Source organism: Anomaloglossus baeobatrachus, chromosome 3 (assembly GCF_048569485.1).
Source record: "Anomaloglossus baeobatrachus isolate aAnoBae1 chromosome 3, aAnoBae1.hap1, whole genome shotgun sequence".
NCBI lineage: Eukaryota > Metazoa > Chordata > Amphibia > Anura > Aromobatidae > Anomaloglossus > Anomaloglossus baeobatrachus.
In genome coordinates this window covers 542,160,617-542,187,980 of record NC_134355.1, presented here as the reverse complement: position 1 = coordinate 542,187,980, position 27,364 = coordinate 542,160,617, and the positions used below count along the sequence as shown (strand labels likewise).

The 27,364-nt window shown below is 45.9% G+C and overlaps 1 protein-coding gene across 4 annotated transcripts in view; it reads left to right on the top strand.

Annotated features, from left to right (window-relative positions):
- HLTF (helicase like transcription factor) overlaps nt 1-27,364 on the top strand; it is a 274,018-nt gene that overhangs the window by 223,549 nt on the left and 23,105 nt on the right. For 3 of the 4 annotated variants that reach the window (XR_012751708.1, XM_075340799.1, XM_075340798.1), the window contains exons 14-18: nt 1,940-2,083; nt 6,095-6,227; nt 18,381-18,516; nt 22,126-22,305; nt 22,776-22,900. Coding sequence is in view for 3 of the 4 variants with exons in the window: in XM_075340799.1 (XP_075196914.1) it covers nt 1,940-2,083; nt 6,095-6,227; nt 18,381-18,516; nt 22,126-22,305; nt 22,776-22,900 (718 nt within the window). In the remaining variant the exon portion in view is untranslated. The remainder of the gene's footprint in view (nt 1-1,939; nt 2,084-6,094; nt 6,228-18,380; nt 18,517-22,125; nt 22,306-22,775; nt 22,901-27,364) is intronic. The other variant, XM_075340800.1, reaches the window with a different exon arrangement.

Genomic DNA, 27,364 nt, shown 5'->3' with positions numbered 1-27,364 from the left:
CCCATCCCTGGTATATACCATTATCAGAGTTGTGTATTGTTTTATACTGTATATCACAAAAGTGAGTACACCTCAAATATTTGTACATATTTTAGATCTTTTCGAGAAAACTACCGTAAATATATGACCCTTTTAATACAATGTAATGTAGTCATTGTACAGTTTGTATAGCAACATAAATTTGGTGTGCCCTCTAAATAACTCACACAGCCAATAATGTCAAAACCTGGCAACAAAAGATAGGGGAGTACTAAGTGAAAATGGACAAATTGCGCTCAATTAGCTATTTTTCCTCCCTGGTGTCATGTGACTACTTAGTGTTACAAGGTCTCAGGTGTGAATGGGGAGCAGGAGTGTTACATATGGTGTTATCTCTCACACTCTTTCATACTGGTCACTGGAAATTGAACACATCTCCTCATGGCAAAGAATTCTCTGAGGATCTGAAAACTTTTTTTGCTCTACATAAAAAGATGTTCTAGGTTATTAGATGATTGCCAACATTCTGAAGCTCAGCTGCAGCATGGTGACTGTGACCATACAGCAGTTTAACAAGACAGGTTCCACTCAGAACAGGCCTCGCCATGGTCGACCACTGAAGTTGAGTGCACATGCTAAGTGTCATATCCAGAAGTCGTCTCTTCAGAATAGACCTATGAGTGCTGCCAGTATTGCTGCAGAGAATGAGTGCGAGATCAGCCTGACAGTGGTCAAAACATACGCCACAAACTGCATCAAATTGGTCTGCATACTTGTCTTTCCAGAAGGAAGCCTCTTCTAAAGATGATGCACAAAAAAGCCTGCAGACAGTTTGCTGAAGACATGCAGACTGAGGACATGGATTACTAGAACAATGTCCTGTGGTCTGATGAGACCAAGATAAACTTATTTGGTTCAGATGGTGTTAACAGTTTGTGGTGGCAACCAGGTGAGGAGTACAAAGACAAGTGTGTCTTGCCTACAGTCAAGCATGGTGGTGGGAGTGCCATGGTTTGGGGCTGTATGAGTGCTAATAGCTGTGGGGAGCTACAGTTCCTTAGAAGGAGCCATGATTGCCAACATGTACTGTGACATACTGAAGCAGAGCATAATTCCTTTTCTTCAGAAACTAGGCTGCAGGGCAGTATTCCAAACACCCCTCCAAGAGGACCACTGCCTTGTTAAAGAAACAGGGCAAAGGTACTGGACTGGGCAAGCATGTTTCCAGACCTAAAACCTACTGAGCATCTGTGGGGCATGCTCAAATGGAAGGTGGAAGAGCGTAAGGTCCCTAATATCCACTAGCGCCGTGATGTCATGGAGAAGTGGAAGAGGATTCCTGCGGCTCCTATGAAGCTCTAGTAAACTCCAATGAGCTTGAGAATAATGGTGGCCTCAAAAAATATTGACGCAAAATTTGGCCATTTTCACTTGGCTGTGTGTTCAGTTATTTAGAGGGCATACCAAATTTACACTCATACAAAGTGTCATATCTGCAATGTTGTCTCATAAGATCTAAAATATTTACAAAAATTTGAGGGGTGTACATACTTTTGTGATATACTGTATCTAAGGCTGCATTTACGCTGTAAGATTGTGCATAATCGAACATAAGAATACTGTTTCTATGATATTTCTGTGTAAATAAAACTCTTGTTATTCCAGTGAAATGATCTTTTGCACAGCGCAAAAGACTATCGTTCTTGGCGGTGTGCCATCCTGTGTAACAGGACTCATACTGGCGGTTTACAGATCACTCAGTGCACACTGTTTACTTTCGTCTGCCTTTGTAAAGCTAGTGAATGATACAGGGCCAGGCATGCTCAACCACTTCTCTGTTTCTCCATCTTTTGTGGTACAAACTTCAGTCACGTCTGATGGGTTTGTTTATATGATATCTAACTCCTCTTTGTTGTAACCTAGCAAGTAAAACATTTTATTATAACCTTTTCTTTCTCAGGACCAATTTGAGCAGCATGTAGAAGGTGAAGTGGACCTAAACATATATGTGTATTATGGACCTGAAAGAAGCAGGGATGTAAATACCCTTTCTCAGCAGGATGTTGTGCTGACCTCCTATAGTACAGTCACCCATGATTACGGGGTAGGTTGTCAGCATTACAGGTATTGATTGTAGCTGATATCATGCTTGATTTTATATGACCAGTTTCCTTTGCTGTCAGAGGGACTTTCTACTAAATACCTCAATATAAAGAGCTCGTCCTGGTGACAGAAAAAAGGAGAAATACCTGGACTGCGCTTCACACCAGTAGGGTGGAATTGGTTGAGAACTTTTTAATCCATATACTGATCACTAACCTAACGAGTATTGTAAAGTAAATTTCTTTATGAAACCACAGAGCTAAAATAATATGGCTGAGTTATTGTAGTCTGGTATCAACTTCTAAGGTACAGATACCTTGTATTTTTTTTTTTTTTTTTGGCATGGTTACATTTAACTCTTCTTTTTTTTTTTTTAGCAGCTTTGATGCTTCCATGATTTTGGCAGTGCATAAATGAAACCAAAATCAGGTTGAAAAAGCCAGGGTGACCATTTTATTACATTTATTTAGATCAGGGGTCGGGAACCTATGGCTCGCTAGCCAGATGTGCCTCTGTTGATTTGTAAGACACACTTTTTTTTTTTTTTTCCCCCCTAAAATTGGAGAAACAATGGGGGTGGATTTTGCAAACCACATATGGCTTACCGGGGCGGCAGTGGTGGTGCAGGGTCAGCAATACTGCGGGCCCGTGGGGTGTCACGTGGCAGGCGCCATTGATCTGTGGGCTGCTTTGAATCTCTCGCAGTTGACCAGATAGACTTCAAGAAAATGGCTGTGGAGGTGGCGTATGCGCATATGACTCCGCAGCCATTGTCAATGTGCACATGCGCCGTGGTCATTTTCTTGAAGTCGAGCTCGTCAACTGCAGGAGATTCAAAGCCGCATGCCGGCGTTACGCCCCAGGAGCCCGTAGTAGTATCATCAACCCTCCGCTCACTGACCGTCTTGAGCCTCGACACCCCCCTCCTCCGTGCCCGCAGCATCGCCTACCCTGCTTCCTGGGACCTTCTGAGCCACTCCACCACCATCGCTCCCCTCTGCTGAGTATGGCTCGATAGGAATTACATTTGAAAATGTATCGTTCATGACTCTCAGCCAAAAAAGGATCCTGACCCCTGATTTTGATGGTCATTAATTAAATAGAACCTGTTGCGTCATCATTGCTATAAAAGTATTTTAACATCTATAAAATGTTTCTGTAAAGCTAAATGTACTAATATATAACAAAAAAATACCCCATGTTGTGTATAGAAGTCCAGGCATATTGAAGGCGCTGGTTGTCCATTCAGTTATACTGTCCAATATGTAGTCACTTCCACTGCTGTTTGTGTGATGGGCTGAGCTTCTCTGATGTCACACCGCTCCCTGATGAAATCCCACGCATGCGCATGGTCGGGCAGTTTCCCTGACAAGCACATTGAAGCGGGGTGTACGTCCCCAGCTTTATTTCCAGTCTGCCTGTTCCAGAACATGCTGGTGTCCAAAACCTTCTTACATACTGTTAGTGCTTTAAGCCCTTATGGAGAACTGGCCATCAGCTCTCAATTGCCAGAATAAATTGTGGTTTTTAAACTTTATTAACACTGTGGCCACAGTTTGTTTGCATCCAGCATCACGTGACCTCTTCATTTACTGCTAGCAGTGGATGCGGAGCAGAGAGTTATGCCTGCTTTACACGAGTCGACCGATCGTGCGATTTCACGATCGATTGTACCCGCCCCCGTCGTTTGTGCGTCACGGGCAAATCACTGCCTGTGTCGCACAAAGTCGTGAAAGCCCCGTCACACGTACTTACCTGCTGAGCGACCTCGCTGTGGGCGGCGAACATCCTCTTCCTGAAGGGGGAGGGACGTTCGGCGTCACAGCGACATCACACAGCGGCCAGCAAATAGAAGCGGAGGGGCGGAGATGAGCGGGACTTAAACATCCTGCCCACCTCCTTCCTTCCGCATAGCTGCCGGGAGCCGCGGGACGCAGGTAAGCTGTGTTCATCGTTCCCGGGATGTCACACGGAGCAATGTGTGCTACACCAAGTACGATGAACAACCGGCGCCATTTTAATTATACAATTTTTTAAAACCTCAGCGACGTATACACGACTCACGATTTGTGAGTGATACTGCGTCGCTCGGAGGTGTCACACGAGACTACATCGTGAACGATGCCAAATGTGCGTCACGAAAACCGTGACTCCGACTATGCATCGCACGATAGCTTGTCTCATGTAAAGTCCGCAGTAGACGTGCGCTCACAGGATGTAGAAAACAGACACCAGCGGCTCCTGGAGCATGCAAAATGAAGCTTAATTTTGCATGCCCCGGGTTACTGTCCAACAGCAAGCCAGACATGGGAATTATTCGGATAGTGGCGTGACACGCCTTCCATCACTCTCACGGAGGTGGGCAGGACTACATTCTGAGGAGCATGACTAAACTTATAACCAGCACCACTCACATGACTGAATGCTGGTCATGGCTGCAGACCGGTAGGGAAAATCATGTTAGACTCACCAGGCCAAAGGAGGATCCACCTCACAGGCCATGGGCATCAGACCTGCAGATAGGTGAGGTGCACAGACAACTAAAGGACTGGAAAAATCAGGTAGACATGTGGTGTCCAGAGAACCATAGACAGGCAGGCGACATGCTGTAAACTGCAGGCAGGTGTGAGGTGTCCAGGAGACGGCAGGCAGGGGGATGTTGGAAAGCGCAGCAGGCAGGATGCTGCAGGTGGAAGACATCCAGGAGAAGGCAGGCAGGAGGGACACTGGAAACCACAGGTAGGTGGAAAACATCCAGGAGACTGCAGACAGCAAATTTATGTGTATAGCGCATCCCAGAGACTAGTAACATTGAAGTCTTAATCCCAGAACACAGGTGAGTGTCTTGGATAGCCTTAAGTAGGCCCAGGTGAAAGATCACATGGGATCACGCTGGGTTATCTGTAAAGCCCAACGTGGAGTCTAATGGACTGAGGTGAGGGAAGAAAGGCACGAGTCCGGGACAGGTGCCTAACATCCTGCGCTGGGTTACTTGTAAATGTATAGAAAATAATTGGGAATAATGTTGTTTCCCACACAGCAGGAGGAATTGTAGATTTCCAATAAACAGCAATGTAAAGTTATGGGGAGGAGCAGAGCCAAATAGTCCAGATGACTAACACGTCTGCACAGCATATATTGCAAAAATAATATATGTTAGGAGGTGTAACCGTCCATACTAACGGGAAAATCCACATGGAATCATGGATACTTCATTCACACTGAAGGCGTAAGTGCCTGGAGGCAATGCATATGCCTGGAAACAGGTCTATAATTTCCTCCCAGTCTTCCATGGAAAGCGTCAGACCTCTGTTGTAAAGTACATGTTTTTGCTGTGTAATCTGAGAGCAGCATGTTGTTGTAATAAATGTAACCCTGATTCCAGCAATGTGTCACTTGCTGGTCTGCATGCTGTCATTTTGATACATTCACTGCTTTCTCTGCTCCAGATCTGCCAGTTGTCTGAACGCTGAGCCATATAAAACACTGCCCATGGCACTGATAGTAAGCTTTCTGTCGCTGTACAGTGCACACAGAAAGCTGCCAATAGGGTGGGATATGTAGCACAGAGGAGGAGGACTAGGAGGCATGAAACTTTGTCCTGCAGTGATAGTATCCTGCTGATAAAACACTGATTTTATTGAAGCAGTTCCACACAGCCCCTAGTAAATGACACATTGCTGGAATCAGACTCTCAGCCCCTACATCATGCTGTTCTCAGATTACATAGGGAAACCCTGCTGACACATTCACTTTAACAAGAGAGTTATAAAGATTTACAATGGGTTGATGAAGGAAAAAATATTCCAGTAAGAGGTGTGGCTAATGTGGGGAGAGGAGACCATTTTTCCAGTGTAGAGTATGTGGGGTTCTAGTGAGACACAGAATGGAAGCTGGATTCTCTGATCTGGGCTGGGAGTAAACTACCAAGAGGGTCTGAGGTTTTTAGTTGGGCCTTGGATGGATTAAAAATTAAATTGAAAATACCTTTATGTAATTTTTGTTTTCGCAGCATGACAGCCCACTGCATAAAATAAAATGGTTGAGAGTGGTGTTGGATGAAGGGCACACAATCCGAAACCCAAATGCACAGCAGACAAAAGCTGTCCACAGCCTGGATGCCATTAGAAGATGGGTGCTAACAGGTACAAACAAAATGCACATTTTATGTGCTCTTAGTACCTAGTCTTTTCATGGTCTTTTGAAGATACATTTGATCTGTTGCCTTTACAATCCTTATCAGATTTTGATTTTGGGATGTTTTCCTAAATGGGTTTGTGTGTGTGTGTGTGTGTGTGTGTGTTCTGTCTTTAGTAGCTGATCAACAAATAGTATATTTGTGTATGTTGAAGGAAACTTGTGTAAATGGGTGCAAAGAAAGTGGTGCAGTTACCAATAGCAACCCATCTGATTCATTCTTTCATTGTAAGACAAGCCTGTGATGGGCTGCTGTGACCCTGGCAGGCTGCGGAGGAAGACTCAGCAGCAAGGAAAGAAACGTCAAGAGCATACTGCGCTTATCAACAAGTCTCTTCACTCCCCTCAGAGCAGACTATATCCATACAGCTGAGCAACGCTGTATATCCTCTTCATGACGGAGATCATTTTGACCTTTTTAAAGGCGTTCTCTGACAAATGTACTATATCAAATATATGTTTAAATATTAACTCTGTCAGGATTTTAAAGATGGCAATTACCCTCTATAGCATTTGTTCAGCCCATCCTACATTTCAGAAGACACGCATGGCTGCATGAAGAATGAGATAAACACACTAAAACTGTTAGGCTATGTGCGCACGTTGCGTACAGTCACTGCAGAATTTTCTGCAGCGATCTGAAGAGCACATGTGCGCTTCAAATCGCTGCAGAAAATGTCCGTAGAAAAAAAAAAAAGCCGATTCCATGCGCTCTGCCTGCAGCTCCTGCCATAGACAGAGCAGGAGCTGCCGGCAAAGCGCACGGAAGAAGTGACATGTCACTTCTTGAACGCAGCGCTTCGGGCAGCAGCCGAAGCGCTGCGCTCTAAGACGCCACGTGCGCACGGCCCCTGCACAGTCTCCATAGACTGTGCAGGGGACACAGGGCGCATGCAGTTACGCTGCGCTACAAAGCGCAGCGTAACTGCATGTATTTACGCAACGTGCGCACATAGCCTTAGGCTGACTGAGATGGATGTTCATTCTCGGCTAAAGAACGGTGCCTGACCAGACCCGGCTCTGACCTGACATCTGCTGTCTCAAGCAGATATTCTCCACACAGCCCATCCTACCACGTGTCTTCTGAAATCTAGGATACGTTTTGATTTAGGCTGTGTGCGTATTGCATGCAGTTACCCTGAGTTCTGCACCGCAGCGTAACTGCATGCGTCCTGCGTCCCCAGCACAATCTATGAAGATTATGCAGGAGACGTGCGCACGTGGTGTATTAGAACGCAGCGATTCGGCTGCTGCCCGAAGCGTGCGTTCTAAGAAGTGACATGTCCCTTCTTTTGTGTGCTCTGCATGCTGTCTCCATTCTGTCTATAGGGAGAGGCAGGATGCAGAGCGCACGAATTCTGCAGGCACCAGGCGCTTCAGAACGGAGCTTTTCAGCTGAGCTCTGAAGCGGATCTTTTGTGTCGGGTTCAGAGCGCACACGTGCACACACAGCCTTATGGTACTTGTCATTTTTAAAAACCTGATAAAACATACCTTTATGCTAAATAAAACTATTTACTAAAACGTTTAATATTTAAATCTGTATTATTCATTTTATTACACTTCTCAGAGAACCCCTATCATGACAGACCTCCATGTTTTAAATATCTGTATGACACTTAATTGGCTGTAAACCTGCTTCAACAAATGAGATCTATAAATACAGTATATATCTGAAATTTGATGATCATTTTGAGAAACTTGCAACAATCAAACTTGGAATACTTCTATCTTTTTAACCCAATACCATACAAACTAATTAAAGGCTATGTGCATACAGCATCTTTTAGATACTAGCACAGCCTCTGAATTTTTCCACTTGAGGAAAATGAACCCTCCTTAATTTTTACGGTTTTTCGTTGATTCTTTTTTTTTTTTATTTTATTTTACTGCTCAACAGCTTCCAGATACTGAAATAACATTAGCTGGAACATGTGCAAAGCAATGTCATTTTCACACTGGCCGTGCATGGTGTTCACTTTTAAAGGGGCTTTTTGCAGCGTTTTTCATTTTTTTATTTTTTTTTTTTTTTTTTCTGCAAGGAATTTTACCTTTCCTAATTTGATACAGACTTGGTCTGCTTTCAAATGACTGATGGGCTGATATAATGGACAAGCCCCTGAAGTAGAACTATTTCTTTATCGTTCCTTTGGGAGACCCAGACCTTGGGTGTATAGCTTCTGCCTCCGGAGGACACACAAAGTACTACACCTAAAAGGTGTAGCTCCTCCCTCTGAGCCTATACACCCCCTGGTGAACCAGTCACAACCAGTTTTTCGCTTTGTGTTCAGGAGGCATACATCCACACATGCGTTCTCATATGATTTTTTTCCTTTTTTTGGAAGAAGATTGAAGAAATGCGGGTCCACGTCTGGACTCCTGGCATGTCCCTTCTCACCCCACTGTGTCGGTGGTGTTGTAAGGTTGATTTCCAAGGCTGGAGCCTTACATGCCGTGCTCCTTCACCATCCCTCCTGGGCTCTGGATTGAAGTGGGAGCCAGCACGGTCTCCATGCCTGGCAGGAGACCGGTCTCCGGCCACAGCCCCTTGAGGACCCTGCTGGACCGGAGCACTCACCCCCCAGGGACCTGGCCCTGCGTCTCAGCAGCTAAGTACCTTGAGACGTTCATATGTTGGGGGTCCCTGTCATTTATTGTGGGGGGAGAGTGTGTTTACTGTGTTTTTTAGCATTTCCGGCCGGTCCTCTGGCTTTTCGCTCGAGAACCGCGCCGATGGTGCCTGCGCGTCGGCCTCGCTGCTTAAATTTAGGCCCCGGCTTCGCCGGAGGCCTAGTTTCTGTTATCTGCCCTCGCATGTCACTCATGCTGAGGGACAGGCATGGCCCCTCCCGGTGGCCGTCCTGCACAGGGGAGGGACCCTCCTCACTGCTTGTGTGCGACTCCCCCCCTGCAGGCCTCTATGGCCCTCCAGATTCCGCCCTTCCTACAGGGACGCCCAAGGTTCCGCCCCCTCTTTTCGCTCCGGCGGCCATTTTCTTGGGCAGGTTTCACTCTGTTCTGGCCCGTCCTGCACGCTGCATCCCTGCTGAGGTGCTGTGCATTGGGGGTCCGGGCTTCGGGATCTGGAGGGCACACAACACCGCTTCCAGCGGTCTGGTAAGCCACAGCCGGTCTCCGGTTGAGGATCTCTGCTATATTCTCCCTGGGATTCATTCCCTTTATAGAAGCCGTTTCCCCCCACTCAGGCAGCATGTCTCACACAAGGAGCAAGGCTCCAAAGCTTTATGCTGTATGTGCTGCATGTAAGCTTCCGCTGCCTGAAGCGAGCACCTATCCACATTGTGAGGTCTGCTCTAACTTGGAGGTGCCATGGCCTGGGATCTCGGCCCCAGTGGTCTCTCGGGCTGCTCCTGCACATGTGGCTGAACCCCCGGCCTGGGTAGAATCCTTTTCTAGGTCTATCTCCCAGTCATTTGCTGAGTCCATGGGACTTCTGTCCAGGACTTTGATGAATATGCATCAGCCCCCTTCACAGGGTGCCTCTACTGCTCTTGCTAAGGGGCCTTTAGGACTGGAGCTCACAGAGGATTCATCCTCAGGGCACGGACCCCGTCCGTCTAAGAGGCTACGCACGGTTCCCTCTCCCTCCTCATCCCGTGGCTCTGATTCAAGGGCTGAGGACTCGCAGGATGAGGATGCCTATACAGGGGGCTCGGACGCTAACTCCATGTGCCCCATTGCTCCTTCCGAGGGTGACTCAGAATTTAGTGACTTGATTGCTTCCATTAATTCTGTACTCGATCTCAATCCGCCAGTATCAGAGGAGCAACCCTCTCTGGCAGAAAAGCACCAGTTTACCTCGCCTAAGAGAGTAAAGAGTGTGTTCTTTAACCACTCCAGTTTTCAGGCCGCTGTGACCAAGCCCAGGGCCTGTCCTGACAAACGCTTCCCAAAGCGTGGTTCTGATGACCGTTTTCCCTTTCCACCTGAGGTGGTCAAGGAGTGGGCTCACTCCCCAAAGGTAGACCCTCCGGTGTCTAGGCTCTCAGCCCGGACCGTTGTGTCGGTGGCTGATGGCACTTCCCTTAAGGATGCCACTGACCGTCAGATTGACCTTCTGGCCAAATCCGTGTATGAAGCGGTGGGGGACGCGTTTTTTCCAACTTTTGCAGCAGTGTGGGCCCTCAAAGCCATCTCTGCTAGTCTGGAGGAGATGCATTCCCTCAGCAGGGAATCTATGCCCGAGATGGTTGCCTTAACTTCTCAAGCTCACCGCGCTGCGGTGGCTTCGGCTAATTCCCTCGTTATCCGCAGGACCTTGTGGCTTCGAGAGTGGAAGGCAGATGCTTCTTCAAAGAAGTACCTTGCTGGGCTCCCTTTTGCTGATTCCCGGCTGTTCGGTGAACAATGGATGAAATTATTAAAGAGGCTACTGGCGGGAAGAGTACTTCCATGCCACAAACCAAGACCAGGAAACCTGCCTAGGGTAGGATTCAGTCGAGGTTTCGCTCCTTTCGTTCCTCCAACTGGTCGTCCTCTAAGCCCTCCGCCTCGTCCTCTAACTCAGCCAAGGACCAGAAATCCAACTGGCGCTCCAGAGCGCGTCCGCAGAAGATCGCAGGAGGTCCTGCCACTGAGGCAGCCTCCTCGTGACTCTCTGTCCGATCCAGCCACGTCCTTAGTCGGTGGCAGGCTCTCTCACTTTGGCGACGCTTGGTTTCAACAAGTCTCCGATCAGTGGGTGAGAGATATCATCTCTCACGGCTACAGGATAGAATTTTCTTCCAGCCCGCCAAACAGATTTTTTCTCTCAACTCCCCCCTGCTCCAGGGCCGCCGCCTTTTCACAGGCCGTGGCAGCCTTGCAGGCCAACGGAGTAATTGTACCAGTTCCCGCCCGGGAACGGTTCAGAGGTTTCTACTCAAACCTCTTCCTAGTTCCCAAAAAGAACGGTACCTTCAGGCCCATCCTGGATCTCAAGCTTCTCAACAAGCATGTTCGGGTGCGGCACTTTCGCATGGAGTCCCTGCGATCAGTCATTGCTTCAATGACCCAAGGGGATTTCCTGGCATCCATCGACATCAGAGATGCCTATCTGCATGTGCCCATTGCGGTTTCACACCAGCGTTGGCTACGCTTTGCAATAGGAGACGATTTCCAATTCGTGGCTCTCCCCTTCGGGTTAGCCACGGCCCCTCGGGTTTTCACCAAGGTCATGGCAGCCGTGATTGCGGTTCTGCACCTTCAGGGGTTGGCAGTGCTCCCCTACCTGGACGACCTTCTAGTCAAAGCGCCATCCAGCGCAGACTGTCAGCGGAGTGTCTCGCTCACTCTCAGCACTCTAGCCCAATTCGGGTGGCTTGTCAATCTTCCCAAATCCACTCTGACTCCGACCCAGAGTCTCACGTACCTAGGGATGCAGTTCGAGACTCTGCCGGCACTTGTGAAGTTGCCCTTAGACAAACAGCTGTCACTCCAGTTGGCGGTGCGCTCTCTCCTGAGGCCCCGCCGTTATACCCTCAGGCATCTGATGCAGGTGCTGGGTTAAATGGTGGCGTCCATTGAGGCTGTTCCCTTTGCCCAGTTCCATCTGCGCCCCCTGCAGCTGGACATTCTCCGCTGTTGGGACAAGCGGCCTTCCTCCTTACACAAGTTAGTGGCTCTGTCGCCACGGACCAGGAGCTCTCTTCAGTGGTGGCTTCGGCCCCTCTCCCTGTCCCAAGGGCGCTCCTTCCTGGCCCCGTCCTGGGTGATTCTCACCACGGATGCCAGTCTATCCGGCTGGGGAGCGGTATGTCTCCACCACAGAGCACAGGGCACTTGGACTCCGTCCGAGTCAGCCCTTTCAATCAATGTGCTGGAAATCAAAGCCGTACTTCTAGCTCTCCTAGCATTTCACCATCTGCTGGTGGGCAGGCACATTCGAGTCCAGTCAGACAACGCGACAGCAGTTGCCTACATCAACCATCAAGGCGGGATACGCAGCCACCTAGCAATGATGGAGGTACAACGCATTCTTCAATGGGCGGAGGACTCCAGGTCCACCATATCCGCAGTCCACATCCCAGGTGTGGAACATTGGGAGGCAGATTATCTCAGCCGTCAAACCGTGGACGGTGGCGAGTGGTCCCTGCATCCGGCAGTGTTTCAGTCAATCTGCCGCAAATGGGGCACTCCGGACGTGGACCTAATGGCATCCCGTCACAACAACAAAGTTCCTGTCTACGTGGCTCGCTCCCACGATCCTCAGGCCTTCGCCGCGGAAGCTCTGGTCCAGGACTGGTCCCAGTTTCGTCTGTCCTACGTGTTTACCCCTCTAGCCCTCTTGCCCAGAGTCCTGCGCAAGATCAGAATGGAGGGTCGTCGAGTCATCCTCATTGCACCGGACTGGCCCAGGCGAGCTTGGTATCCGGACCTGCTCCAACTGTCCGTAGAGATGCCGTGGCCTCTCCTGGACCGTCCAGACCTACTCTCGCAAGGTCCGTTCTTCCGCTTGAATTCTGCGGCCCTCAAATTGACGGCGTGGCTCTTGAGTCCTGGATTTTGACGGCTTCTGGTATTCCCCCTGAAGTCATCTCCACTATGACTCGGGCCCGTAAGTCTTCATCCGCTAAGATCTATCACAGGACTTGGAAAATTTTCCTGTCCTGGTGTCGCTCTACCGGCCATTCTCCTTGGCCATTCTCCTTGCCGACCCTTCTGTCTTTTCTACAGTCCGGTCTGCAGCTAGGTCTGTCCCTCAACTCTCTCAAGGGACAGGTTTCGGCCCTGTCAGTCCTGTTCCAGCGGCGTCTCGCTCGGCTGGCTCAGGTCCGCACCTTCATGCAGGGCGCGTCTCACATCATCCCGCCTTACCGGCGGCCCTTGGACCCCTGGGACCTTTAACTTGGTTCTCACGGTCTTGCAGAAACCCCCCTTTGAGCCCCTTAGGGAGGTTTCTTTGTATCGTCTCTCACAGAAAGTGGCCTTTCTGGTTGCTATAACTTCTCTCGGGAGAGTTTCTGATTTGGCTGCGCTCTCCTCGGAGTCACCCTTTTTAGTCTTTCATCAAGACAAGGTGGTTCTCCGTCCGACTCCGGACTTCCTTCCTAAGGTGGTCTCTCCTTTCCACCTTAACCAGGACATTACCTTACCTTCCTTCTGTCCGGCCCCTGTTCATCGCTTTGAAAAAGCTCTACATACTCTAGATCTGGTGCGTGCTCTCCGGATCTATGTGTCTCGCACCGCTGCGCTTAGGCGGTGTACCTCTCTTTTTATGCTAACCACAGGTCGGCGCAAGGGCCTCCCTGCTTCTAAGCAGACCTTAGCCCGTTGGATTAGGTCGACCATTTCGGACGCCTACCAAAGTTCGCAGGCTCCTCCCCCGCCGGGGATCAAAGCGCACTCGACCAGGGCTGTCGGTGCCTCTTGGGCTTTTCGGCACCAGGCTACGGCTCAGCAAGTCTCTCAGGCTGCCACTTGGGCTAGCCTGCATATCTTCTCGAAGCACTACCAAGTGCATGCTCATGCTTCGGCAGATGCGAGCTTGGGCAGACGCATCCTTCAGGCGGCGGTCGCCCATTTGTGAAGTTAGGATTCTGCCTACTTCTTAGTTTTTCTGTTTATTTCCCACCCAGGGACTTCTTTGGAACGTCCCAAGGTCTGGGTCTCCCAAAGGAACGATAAAGAAAAAGAGAATTTTGTTTACTTACCGTAAATTCTTTTTCTTATAGTTCCGTCTTGGGAGACCCAGCTCCCTCCCTGTTGGCAATTTCCTTGTTCCGTGTGTTTTCACATGCTGTTGTCGTGAACAGAGTCTCCGGTTGTTCCGGCTCTTGCTCTGTTCTACTTGTGGGTGGCTATTCTCCTTCAGCTTTTGCACTAAACTGGTTGTGACTGGTTCACCAGGGGGTGTATAGGCTCAGAGGGAGGAGCTACACCTTTTAGGTGTAGTACTTTGTGTGTCCTCCGGAGGCAGAAGCTATACACCCAAGGTCTGGGTCTCCCAAGACGGAACTATAAGAAAAAGAATTTACGGTAAGTAAACAAAATTCTCTTTTTAAATACTCTACCCCTCAAATTATTATAACTTGCTGTTGGGAAACTTGTTAACCCTTTTGATACTACACAGGAATTAAAATGAAGTAGAGTAAAAAATGTATTTTATTTTTTTTCCAATAAAGTTTTACATTTTCACATGGGGTAATAGAAGAAAAAAGACCCAACAATTTATCCTCCACTTCTCCAAACTATTGTTTGGGCACACTGCAGGGCTCAGAAAGGAAGAACGCTATTTTTGTCTTACAAATTTTGCTGGATAGATCATCGACCCTTTGTCACATTTGTAGAGCCCCTGAGGTGCTAAAACAGGAGAAACACCCAAAAGTGAACTCCTTTTGGGAACTAGACAACTCAATGAATTATTTATTTTAAATAAAATGTTTTAGTACCAAACTTTTTCAAGTGGTAACAGTAGAAAAGACTACATAATTTGTTTTGTGAAAGTATCCGTTATGTGCTTGTACACTACTATATGAGCACATGGCAAGGGGTTTCAGACGCTTGTGAGTGTACCCTAAAAGTGAGTAAATCCTTTAAATCCTTACGATCTACCCTATCTATCGATTTAGGTAGCTAGATTTTATTACAGGTGTTACGTATATATGATAAAGATACTCCAACAAGAAACTGATAAAGGACCCAAGTATACAAAAAAAGTATGGTACACATACACCCAAATAGTGAAAATCTTAAAAATATAACCTAAGCCTCTACGAAAAGGAGGAGCCCCTGCTGACTTTCACCTAAAGCTTTCTCAAGGTGTGCAAATATACTTGGTTAACAAAGATCTTTGTGATTAGATTGCTTTTCAAGTCTGAGTGTTGACCTATATTCTTAGAGGATGTCAAACTTCCCATAATAGACCGAGAAGATTATACATCAGTGTTTCCCAAACTCCAGTCCTCATGGCCCCCAACAAGTCATGTTTTCAGGATTTCCTTACTATTGAACAGGTGATAGAATCATTATCAAGGCATCACCTGTGCTTTATTAAGGAAATCCTGAAAACATACCGTATTTTTCGCTTTATAAGACGCACCTGATTATAAGACGCACCCCCAAATTTGGTGAAGGAAAAGAGAATTTATTTTTTTTGTTAATTGGGGTCCGTCTTATAATGCCTGTGTCCGTCTAACAAATCATATAGGGTATATGTCTCTTATAGCCCCTTATCCTATAATTAGCCCCCTTAAAGGGAACCTGTCAGCAGAAATTTCCCCTAAAACCTAACAGATTCCCCCTCTGCAGCTCCTGGGCTGCATTCTAGAAAGGTCCCTGTTAGTATTGTGCCCCCTTTCTGACCAAAAAAAAGAGTTTATAAAGTGGTACCTTTTTGGCTTCGGATTCTATAAATGTGACACGGGGGCGGGCTGCCTGATGGCCGTTATTCTGCCCCCTGGTCCTGTATGCCGCTCCCATCGCTGATTTCCATACTTGTGGACACCGCCCACTGCTCCAGCCATCCCCGCGCATGCCCAGTGCCCATCTCTCGTGGATGAGCACTGTGACCAGTGTCGCCGCTGGTGACGTGCGCGCAGGGTTTAGATTATGGGCGGTGCCGTGATGATTATTACCAAGCAACCGCCCATAATCGCGGGACCGCACATTCCCCCTCGGCCTGCTTCGTGCTTCCTGCTTCCGCGCTCTTCCCATCTATTTCCTGCCTCAGGGCAAGATGGGAAGGAGGTGACGTGAGGTCAGCAGCAGCGCGCTTGCGCAGAACGAAGCAGGCCGAGGGGGAAAGCGCGGTCCCGCGATTATGGGCGGTTGCTTGGTAATAAACATCACAGCACCGCCCACCAGCGGTGACACTGGGCACAGTGCTCATCCACGAGAGATGGGCACTGGGCATGCGCGGGGATGGCTGGAGCAGTGGGCGGCGTCCACAAGTATGGAAATCAGCGATGGGGCGGCATACAGGACCAGGGGGCAGAATAACGGCCATCAGGCAGCCCGCCCCCGTGTCACATTTATAGAATCCGAAGCCAAAAAGGTACCACTTTATAAACTCTTTTTTTTTGGTCAGAAAGGGGGCACCATAATAACAGGGACCTTTCTAGAATGTAGCCCAGGAGCTGCAGAGGGGGAATCTGTTAGGTTTTAGGGGAAATTTCTGCTGACAGGTTCCCTTTAATCTGGATATGGCCCCCTTATATTGAATATAGCTCCCTTGTGCTGGCACACGTCCCCGTGTGATGCCACATGTCCCCCTGTGCTGGCACAAGTCTCCTAAAGCTGGCACAAGTCTCCTATAGCTGGTATAGGTCTCCTATAGCTGGCACACATCCAATACAGCTGGCACAGGTCTCCTATAGCTGGCACACATCCAATACAGCTGGCATAGGTCTCCTATAGCTGGCACACATCCCATACAGGTGGCACAGGTCTCCTATTGCTGGCACACATCCAATACAGCTGGCACAGGTCTCCTATAGCTGGCACACATCCAATACAGCTGGCACAGGTCTCCTATAGCTAGAACACATCCAATACAGCTGGCACAGGTCTCCTATAGCTGGCACACATCCAATACAGCTGGCACAGGTCTAATGCTGGCACACATCCAATACAGCTAGCACAGGTCGTCTATTGCTGGCACACATCCAATACAGCTAGCACAGGTCTCCTATGGCTAGCACACATCCAATACAGCTGGCACAGGTCTCCTATGGCTAGCACACATCCAATACAGCTGGCACAGGTCTCCTATGGCTAGCACACATCCAATACAGCTGGCACAGGTCTCCTATTGCTGGCACACATCCCATACAGGTGGCACAGGTCTCCTATTGCTGGCACACATCCAATACAGCTGGCACACGCCCCCCTGTGTTAGATATGGCCCCCATGCTGCTGCCCATAGTAAAATAAACACTTTACCTTCTCCAGTGCGTAATCCCTCGTGTCTCCCTTTTAAGCTCATCTCCTGCACTTCCTAGTTCTCGTGCCGGTCATGTGATCGGCCCAGCAGAGTGACATGATCTCTGCGTGCCTGATCACAGCGGCAGCAGTGAGATCGGGGAGACACGCTGGAGGGGGTAAGTAAAGAATTTTTATTTTAGGATGGGCAGCAGCATGGAGGCCATATCTAACACCGGGGGGGGCATGTGCGATCAAAGGGGGGCGCAGGCAGATATAATATGCGCCGCTCCCCCAGTCCATCGCCGCGGTGCGGTTTCAGCACCACGGTGATGGACAGCGGCTGTGCATATTATATGAGTGAGAGCAGGAGATCTCCCGCTGCCTCCAGCAGCCTTTACAAGCCTCTACCAGCCTCCAGCAGCCCCCAGCACCGCTCCAGAGTTGCCCCCACCTCCCCTGGACTCGTATATTCGGATTATAAGACGCACCCCCTACTTTCCCCCAAAATTTGGGGAAACAAAAGTGCATCTTATAAAGCGAAAAATACGGTAATCTGTTGGGGGTCGTGAGGACTGGAGTTTGGGAACCACTGTTATACATTATTAAAAAGGGATGTTTATCATCTCTAAGCCCAGGCGCTCCAGGTTGCTATTGATCTCTGCTGGAAAAGGAAGCCATGATGTCCTGTTCTCACATGACCGCCAAAGCCTGTTCTAATGGGGCAGGAGAATCTCATTCTGTCCCCAGGGAGATCACCAGTACAGCCTGTGCTGCAGGGACCGTGCTTAGGGATGGTAATATTCTTCATTAATATATTATTCTAGCTTTTATATTTCTATTAAGCGTTTGTATCTTGCTGTACCTGCACAGCGTGCCTTTATCACTGTGGTTTTAATGTAAATAAAGACAAAAAAAAAAGTGTTGAAAATGACAAATTTCACTCATCGTTCCAGTCTCCGCGATTCTTTGGTCTCCCAGCTATGTTTGATTGCTGCAGTGTTGTATCTGGTCACTGACCGCTGCGGGATGTCGGTGAGGTTGCCATGTTACTGCGGTGGCTACTGATTAGCTGTTGACACCAGCAAAGGATCCACTGATGCGGGATCAACAGGAAATTGGAAAGGGACTTTATTTTACCTCCTATCCATGTGATGCCTGTATGGGGATAGACAACCCTTTTTGCTTTATTTTTCCTCTTGATACTTGGTAAGTGACATGCTCTCCCACTTGCACCCCAGGTACTCCTATCCAGAATTCCCTGAAGGATTTATGGTCCATTCTGTCGTTTTTGAAACTGAAACCATTCACTGACAGGGAGTGGTGGCACCGAACGATTCAGAGGCCGGTCACCACTGGAGATCAAGCTGGATTAAGGTAGATGTGTTTGTAATAGCAAAATATAAAAACAAGGTGTTTTTTTTAATTTTAGTTTGTTTTTTTATTTAAAGATTTCAAAATTTTCCTAAATAGAAACCATACAAATTCCATAACCCACCTTCCGCCCCCGTCACAAAGGGAAATAAAAAAACAATCTACACAAACAAAAGATGCTTATTGTCCAGTCATGTAAATAATGCATAATTTCTAATAAATAAGATGAGCATGAAATGACGTATGAAATGTCTACCCAAGGACCGCCCTCGCCCCCACCTCTTTTTCCCCTCCCCCACCCCTGAGCTATAGGTCTTAAATCGAGTTGAGTGAGTACCTAGCTATATGTACTCGCTATACTCCTAACGAGTACTGTCTAATACTCGCGTATTCATTCCGCATAGCGTGTGCAATGCAAGTCAATGGGGAAAAACTCGCAAAGTAACGAGTAATCGAATGCCTTACTATTTGCTACTTGCACGAATAGTACATCATTCAGGTTACTGGTTAAATTACGAGTATTCCCCATTGACTTGCATTGCACACACTATTCGGAATGAATAGGAGAGTATTAGACAGTATTCGTTATGAGTACAGCAAGTATGAATAGTTAGGTACTCGTAAATGACGACAAGGTGCCATATAACCTGTATGACAAACTCCTTGCAGGTGTTACCCTTGTTGGTATTTGAACCCAGGTAAATAACATTTCCGGACAATATAGGTTTCCTTTAACCCCTAGACAGTTGGACACATAGTTTTTGCTATATTTTCTCAATTATTCACAGGAGCTAATGGGGATTTACACTTATTAATGGTGAAGCCTTAATATTGCCCAAAACATGCAATAACAGATATTGCTACTGAAAAGATGGGGAAGGCAACAGCAAAGAACAGCAGAGCTACTTTTTCCTTCACAGGCCCTTGATAGAAACCAGCTGTATGTTGATGTTATAATTATCGCTAATAGTTGTCGTAACAGATGAGACTGATCTTGGCAGGGGCACACGCCGGGGTCGTCAAACAACTCTAAAAGGCCATTTACACGCTGCGACATCGCTGACGATGGATCGTCTGGGTCACGGTGTTTGTGACAGACATCCGGCATCGTTAGCGACATCGCAGCATGTGACCTGCTGGAGCGACCTTAAACGATCGCAAAAGAGTCAAAAATCGTTTGTCTAAGAGAGGTTGTTTATTTATGAAAAATCGTTGTCTGGTCAGTAGCGATGTTGTTCCTGCGGCAGCACAAATCACTATGTGTGACACCGCAGGAGCGACGAACATCTCCTTACCTCCGTCCACGGCAATGAGAAAGGAAGGAGGTAGGCGGCATGTTCCAGCCGCTCATCCCCGCCCCTCCTCTGCTATTGGATGCCTGCCGTGTGACGTCGCTGTGACGCTACACGAAGCGACCCCACTTACCGTCGCAGGGCAGGTAAGTATGTGTGACTGGTGTTAGCGATGTGCGCCACGGGCAGCGATTTGCCCATGACGCACAATCGACGGGGGCGGTTACGCTCGCTAGCGATATCGGTACCGATATCACAGTGTGTAAAGTACCCTTAAGAGACTGTTATCCTCAGCCGAGTATTGTGCTTGGTACATTCTTTACATCAGTAGCTTCCTAAAGAGTCTGCAATCATTTTGCATGAGTATGTCTTGAAATTGTTTACATACAGTTCTGCTCAAAAGTTTACATACCCCGGCAGATTTTTTTTGCTTTCTTTGCCTGTTTTCAGACAAAATGAATAACACAAAATCTTTTTTTCCACTCATGGTTAATGGTTGAGTGAAGCCATGTATTGTCAAACTACAGTGTTCTCTCTTTTTAAACCATAAAGACAACTAAAAACATCCAAATAACCCTGATCAAAAGTTCACATAACCTGGGGATTGTAGCTTGATAACATACACAGAATTTGAAACAAATGGGGTTGAATGGCTAATAAAGGTAACATCCTCACCTGTGACCTGTTTGCTTGTAATCAGTGTGTGTGCATAAAAGCTGAGTGTGTTTCTGGGATCCAGACAGACTCTTGCATCTTTCATCTAACCACTGACATTTCTGGATTGTGAGTCATGGGGAGAGCAAAAGAATTGTCAACGGATCTACGGGAAAATATAGTTGAACTGTATAAAACAGGAAAGGGATATAAAAAGATATCCAAGGAATTGATAATGCCAGTCAGCAGTATTCAAACTATGGTGATTAACAAATGGAAAATCAGGGCGTGTACAAGTCAGTTTCTTACACCCACTGGGAAATTTGGTGGAGGATCGGTGATGATCTGGGGATGCTTCACCAAGGCTGGAATTGGGCAGAATAAACTTTGCGAAGGACGTATGAATCAAGCCGCATACAAGGTTATCCTGGAAAATCAGTTGCTTCCTTCTGCTCAGACATTGTTCCCCAACTCTGGGGTCTGGTTTTTCCATCAGGACAATGCACCATGTCGCACAGCTAGTTCATTCAGTGTGAGGATGAAGGACCACCACATCAAAACCCTGTCATGGCCAGCCCAATCTCCAGACCTGAACCCCATTGAAAACATCTGGAATGTAACCAAGAGGAAGATTGATAGTCGCAAGCCATCAAACAAAGAACAACTGCTTACATTTTTGCACCAGGAGTGGCATAAGGTCACCCAAAAGCAATGTGAAAGACTGGTGGAAAGCATGCCAAGATGCATGACAGCTGTGATTAAAAATCATGGTTATTCCACAAAATATTGATTTCTGAACTCTTACTGAGTTAAAAGATTAATATTGTTTCTAAATGATCATGAACTTGTTTTCTTTGCATTATTTGAGGTCTGAAAGCAATGCATTTTTTTTGTTACTTTGACCATTTCTCATTTTGAGAAAATAAATACAAAATGTATTGCTTGGAAATTCTGAGACCTGTTGTCAGTAGTTTATAGAAAAAAAAAATTACATTTTACTCAAAAAATATACCTATACCTAAGAGAAAAATCAGAAAAACTGACAATTTTGCGTTGTCTCTTCATTTTTGCCAGAGCTGTATAATGCATATAGAGAAATTGCATATCTCCTACCGTATGTGGCTAAGCTTCACAGTAGAACAAAGGTGGCAGTTATGGGGCCTCCAGCAGGGCCCGATCTGCCATGGTACCCAATTGATTTCCTAACATCATGTCACTTGCATCCCATAAATGCTGCTTTCGGAGATTGTAGGTTAACCACTTACGTGCCATTGTCAGTAATCAGATCGTGCTCAGGCAGATTTCGCCTATATAACGCAACCCACCTGGTATGGAGCAGGAACAGCTCCTGAGCACACGTCATACACTCCTTATCGAGCTATGATGAAAACATTCTTCACAGATGGTTAAGAGGTTACTGCAGATCATTATGTGGAAAAAAAAACAAAAACCTTGCCATTTTTGAAACTACATTTAACACAAAAACCTGATCAGTCATTTTCTGGTGATATGTTCATCACAATATGATGGGTCTGAGGGCCATGACTTGTGTCATTTTGCTTGTGGAGACAGGAAGATGGTTTTCAGCATAGTCATTCTCATCCTGGTTTGTATTATGTTGCTGGATAAGTTATATTCTTTATACTTTATTTTTTTTTTTCTACAGACGTCTTCAAGCTCTCATTAAAAGTATCACTCTGAGGAGGACAAAAACAACCAAAGTCAATGGGAAACCTGTGCTGAAATTACCAGAGCGCAAAGTCTATGTCCAACATATCAAACTATCTGCTGAAGAGCGGAAACTATACGAATCTATGCAAAATGAAGGGAAAGCTATTATTGGAAGGTGATGTGTTATTGTCCCATTTTGCAGGGCAGCAGGGTGTGTGGATTTAATTGAGGACTCTCCCCGCCTCATCTCTATTTGGATTTCACTCTGGTAGTCATAGCAGGGGGTGTCAGTACATAACGCTCTGCTTCTGATTTTTGGAACCCCCAATGATCACACGTGAAACATGTCCACTGTCACTCCATTCATTCTTATGGAAGTGCAGAAGGCCAGCTGAGCACAGCACTTGGCTTTCTCCATCAGTCCCATTAACTGAATGGAGCAGCGGAGTGCACATGGTCAACTCTGGTTCTTGAGATCAGTGGGGGTCACAGCGGTGGGGCCCCAGTGATCTGGACATAATTGCCTATCCCACATGTAAGGGGTTAACTTCCAAACTTGAGAGTGACCATTTAAGTTAATTCACTATGCCAGTTTATTGTATTCTATGCCACATTTACGTCATGTTTCTGATTCTTGTCATCTAGGCACTTTGAGGAAGGAACTGTCCTGACACATTACGCTGATGTTCTGGCTGTGCTGATGCGGTTAAGGCAGCTTTGCTGTCATCCCCATCTTGTCGCAAGTAATTTGTCTTCCATTTCTCCTGCAGGTAAGAAAAAGATTATCTTTATATGTACAATGTTAAAGGGAATCTGTCAGCATCACTCTGATCAGCAGAGGCGATCGGATAGTGTAACCATAAAGTCCCCTAGGTGGACTTGTAAGACCAATTGCAGAAAAAAAAAACACCTAAAAGTTCAAATCATCCCCCTTTCTAATATAAAATCAATTAATCTGATTGGTACACAGTGTAGCGAGGAAAAAAAATTCCAAATGACAAAATTTACGGGTTTTTTTGGTCGTCGCAACATTGCATTAAAGTGCAATAACAGGCGATCAAAACATTTGTATCTGTCCAAGAATTATATAATTAAAAACGACAGCTCAAGATGCAAAAAAATAAGTCCTCACTGAGCCCCAGATCCCAAAAAAATGAGAATGCTACAGGTCTCAGGAAAATAGCGCCAAGAGTGCAAATTTTTTTTTCTCTTTAATCGGTATTTACAAACTCTGAATGACCTGGACAATCATATTACCAAGTCAGTTTTTCAAAATGGTGAACACTGTAAATAAAAAAAAAAAAAAAAAAACATTTTGTTTATTTTTTTGTAATTTTATCGCACTTGGAAATTTTTCCTGTTTTCCAGCACAATATGGGGCAAAATGAATGGAGTCATTCAAAAGTACAACTCGTCCAGCAAAAAACAAACCCTTGTATGGCTATATTGATGGAAAAATAAAAAAAATTATGGCTCTTGGAAGAAGGGGAGGAAAAAATGAAAACTGAAAATTGCCTGGGGGTGAAGAGGTTAAAAAAAACACAAAAAAAAACAGCCAGCTCAAATCGGTTATTTAACAATTAACAAAAAACAGTCTGCTCAGCATTTTTGCAAATGGATTGCTGCTGGATCCATTCTAACGGATGATTTTTGCACATGGGAACTTTATCTTAGTGATATGTCGCTGGAATCAGAATCTCTGCCCCTACATTTATACTGCTTTCAGATGTGGCAGCAAAAACCTGGTCACTGATTCCCTTTTAACCAGTAGATCGAAAAGATATAAAAACTTTGACTCAAGTATTTAATTATTTATGGCTGACAGGTCAGGTCAGAGGTATGCATTGGTAAGATCTGCCTACATGGCCTTCTAGGGTATGCCACTATATAGCCATATAATGGCATATGTCACTTATAGACATTTTTCACACCACTAAATTAAAAATATGCCCTTTTGTTTCTTTTTTTGTTGAGTGATAGTGGGTCTATAGATTTCCTTGGCATATGTGCTGGGAATATTTATACTGTGAATGGACACTGCCATCATCTCTTCAGTTAGGCAGAGTCTCTGTCGAACTTTTAGGACTACGTATATGAACCATGCAACTACAGCGTTCAGCCCCCCTCCTCATAGTCATCCCTTGTCTTATTACTGCACTATTCCAATGTCCGGTCTAAATCTATGGCTCTTCAGATTCTGTGTTAAACTGTGTGAGGAAGAGATCTACAGTGGGTATGGAAAGTATTCAGACCCCTTTAAATGTTTCACTTTGTTCCATTGCAGCCATTTGGTAAATTCAAAAAAAGTTCAGTTTTTTTCTCATTAATGTACACTTTTCACCCCATCTTGACAGGAAAAAAACAAATGTAGAAATTTTTGAATTTTTTTTTAAACAAGAAAAACTGAAACGTGGTCATAAGTATTTAGACCCTTTACTCAGTATTGAGTAGAAGCGCCCTTTTGAACTAGTACAGCCATGAGTCGTCTTGGGAATAATGCAACAAGTTTTTCACACCTGGATTTGTGGATCCTCTGCCATTCTTCCTTACAGATCCTCTCCAGTTCCGTCAGGTTGGATGGTGAACGTTAGTGGACAGCCATTTTCAGGTCTCTCCAGAGATGCTCAATTGGGTGTAGGTCAGGGGTGGCTGGGCCAGGCAAGACTGGTCACAGGGTTGTTCTGAAACCACTGTTTTGTTTTTTAGATGTGTGCTTAGGGTCATTGTCTTGTTGGACGGTGAACCTTCCAGGATATCTCTATACTTGGCCGCATTCATCTTTCCTTCAATTGCAATCAGTCATTCTGTCCCTGCAGCTGAATAACACCCCCATAGCATGATGCTGCCACCACTATGTTTCACTGTTGGGATTGTATTGGGCAGGAGATGAGCAGTGCCTGGTTTTCTCCACACACACCGCTTAGAATTATCACCAAAAAGTTCAATCTTTGTCTCATCAGACCAGAGAATCTTATTTCTCATTAGTCTGGGAGTCCTTCATGTGTTTTTTTGCAAACTCTATGTGGGCTTTCATATGTCTTACACTTGGTCGAGGAGAGGCTTCAGTAAGGCCACTCTGCCATAAAGGCCAGACTGGTGCAGAGCTGTAGTGATAGTTGACTTTGTGCAACTTTCTCCCATCTCCCTACTGCATCTTTGGAGCTTAGCCACAGTGATCCTGGGGTTCTTCTTTACCTCTCTCACCAAGGCTCCCACGATTGCTCAGTTTGGTCTAGGAGTTCTGGTGGTCCCAAACTTCTTCCATTTAATGATTATGAAGCCCACTGTGCTCTTTAAAACCTTGAATAGTGCAGAAATTCTTTTGTAACCTTGGCCAGATCTGTGCCTTGCCACAATTCTGTTTCTGAGCTTCTTGGGCAGTTCCTTTTTGACCTCATGATTCTCATTTGGTCTGACATGCACTGTGAGATGTGAGGTCTTATAGAGACAGGTGTGTGCCTTTTCAAATCAACTCCTATCAGTTTAATTAAACACAGCTGGACTCCAATGAAGGTGTAGAACCATCTCAAGGAGGATCACAAGGAAATGGACAGGATGTGACTTATATAAGAGTGTCTGAGCAAGGGGTCTGAATACCTTTGACCATGTGATATTTTAGTTTTTCTTGTTTAATAAATTTGCAAAAAATTCAACATTTCTGGAGGTTTTTTTTCCTGTGTAGAGTGTACATTAATGAGAAAAAAATGAACTTTTTTTGAATTTACCAAATGGCTGCAATGAAACAGAGTGAAAAATTTAAAAGGGTCTGAATACGTTCTGTACCCACTGTATGTCACACAAAATAGTTAACAAAATTACATTTCCCACATGTTTTACATCAGCGCTATTTTTGAACCAAATTTCTGTTGGGTTAGGAAGCTAGAAGGATTCAAAGTTAATCAGGAATTTCCCATTTCTTTTTTCAACCAAATTTACAAAAAAAGTTTAGGGACCACATCACATTTGAAGTGACTTTAAGAGGCCTAGGTGACAGAAAATACTTAAAAGTGACACCATGCTAAAAACTGCACCCCTCAAAGTACTTAAAACCACATTCAAGATGTTTATTAACCCTTCAGGTATTTCACAAGAACTAAAGCGATGTGGAATGAAAAAAAAATAAAAATTATCATTTTGCCGACAAATGTTGCTCTAGCCCAAATTTATTCACTTTTAGAAGAAATAACACAACAAAACAGACCCCAAAATTTGTTACCCGGTTTATTCTGAGCGCGCTGATACCCCACATGTGGGGAGAAACCTCTGTTTGGACAATTGGGAGGGCCAGGAACAGAAGGAGCAATATTTGAATTTTGGAAAGCAAACTTGTCACATTTGTAGGGTCCAAACAGCAAAAAACCCACACAAGTGACCCCATTTTGGAAACTAGACCCTTCAAGGAATTTATCTTGATGTTTGGTGAAAACTTTGAACTCCCGGGGACTTCAAAGAAGTTTATAACGTTGAGATGTGAAAAGACAAAATTATTTACCAAATGCACCAAAAAATGTATTGTGCAATTTTAGTACGCTGATGCCCAGATGTGGTGGAAATCAACTGTTTGGGCGCACTGCAAGGCTCGGAAGGGAAAGAACACCATTTAACTGCAAAATTGGCTGGAATCCTCAATAGCGGACGCCATGTTGTGTTTGGAGAGCCCCTAAGATGCATAAACAGTGGAGCTAAACCCACAAGTGACCCTATTCTGGAAGCTAGACAACTCAAGGATTTTATCCAGGGTATAGTGAGCATTTTGAATCCACAGGTACTTCACAGAATTTGATAACCTTAGGTCGCCATAATAAAAAATTTTATTTTTTTTATTCCACAAAAATCTTCCTTTTAGCACCAAATTTTCACTTTTTGAAGAGTCAACACTATAAAGTGGACGACCCCTGCAGCCCTCCACCAGTTTGGCCTTTATGGCAGAGTGGCCCAACGGAAGCTTCCCGACGGAAGCTTCTCCTCAGTGCAAGACATATGATAGCCGGCATAGACTCCCAGACTATGAGAAATAAGATTCTCTGGTCTAATGAGACAAAGAACTTTTTGGTGGTAATTCTAAGCAGTATGTGTGGAGAAAACCAGGCACTGCTCATCACCTGCCCAATACAATCCCAACAGTGAAACATGGTGGTGGCAGCATCATGCTATGGGGGTGTCTTTTTTTTTTTTTTTTTTTTTAAGCTGCAGGGACAAGACAACTGGTTGTAATTGAAGGAAAGATAAATGCG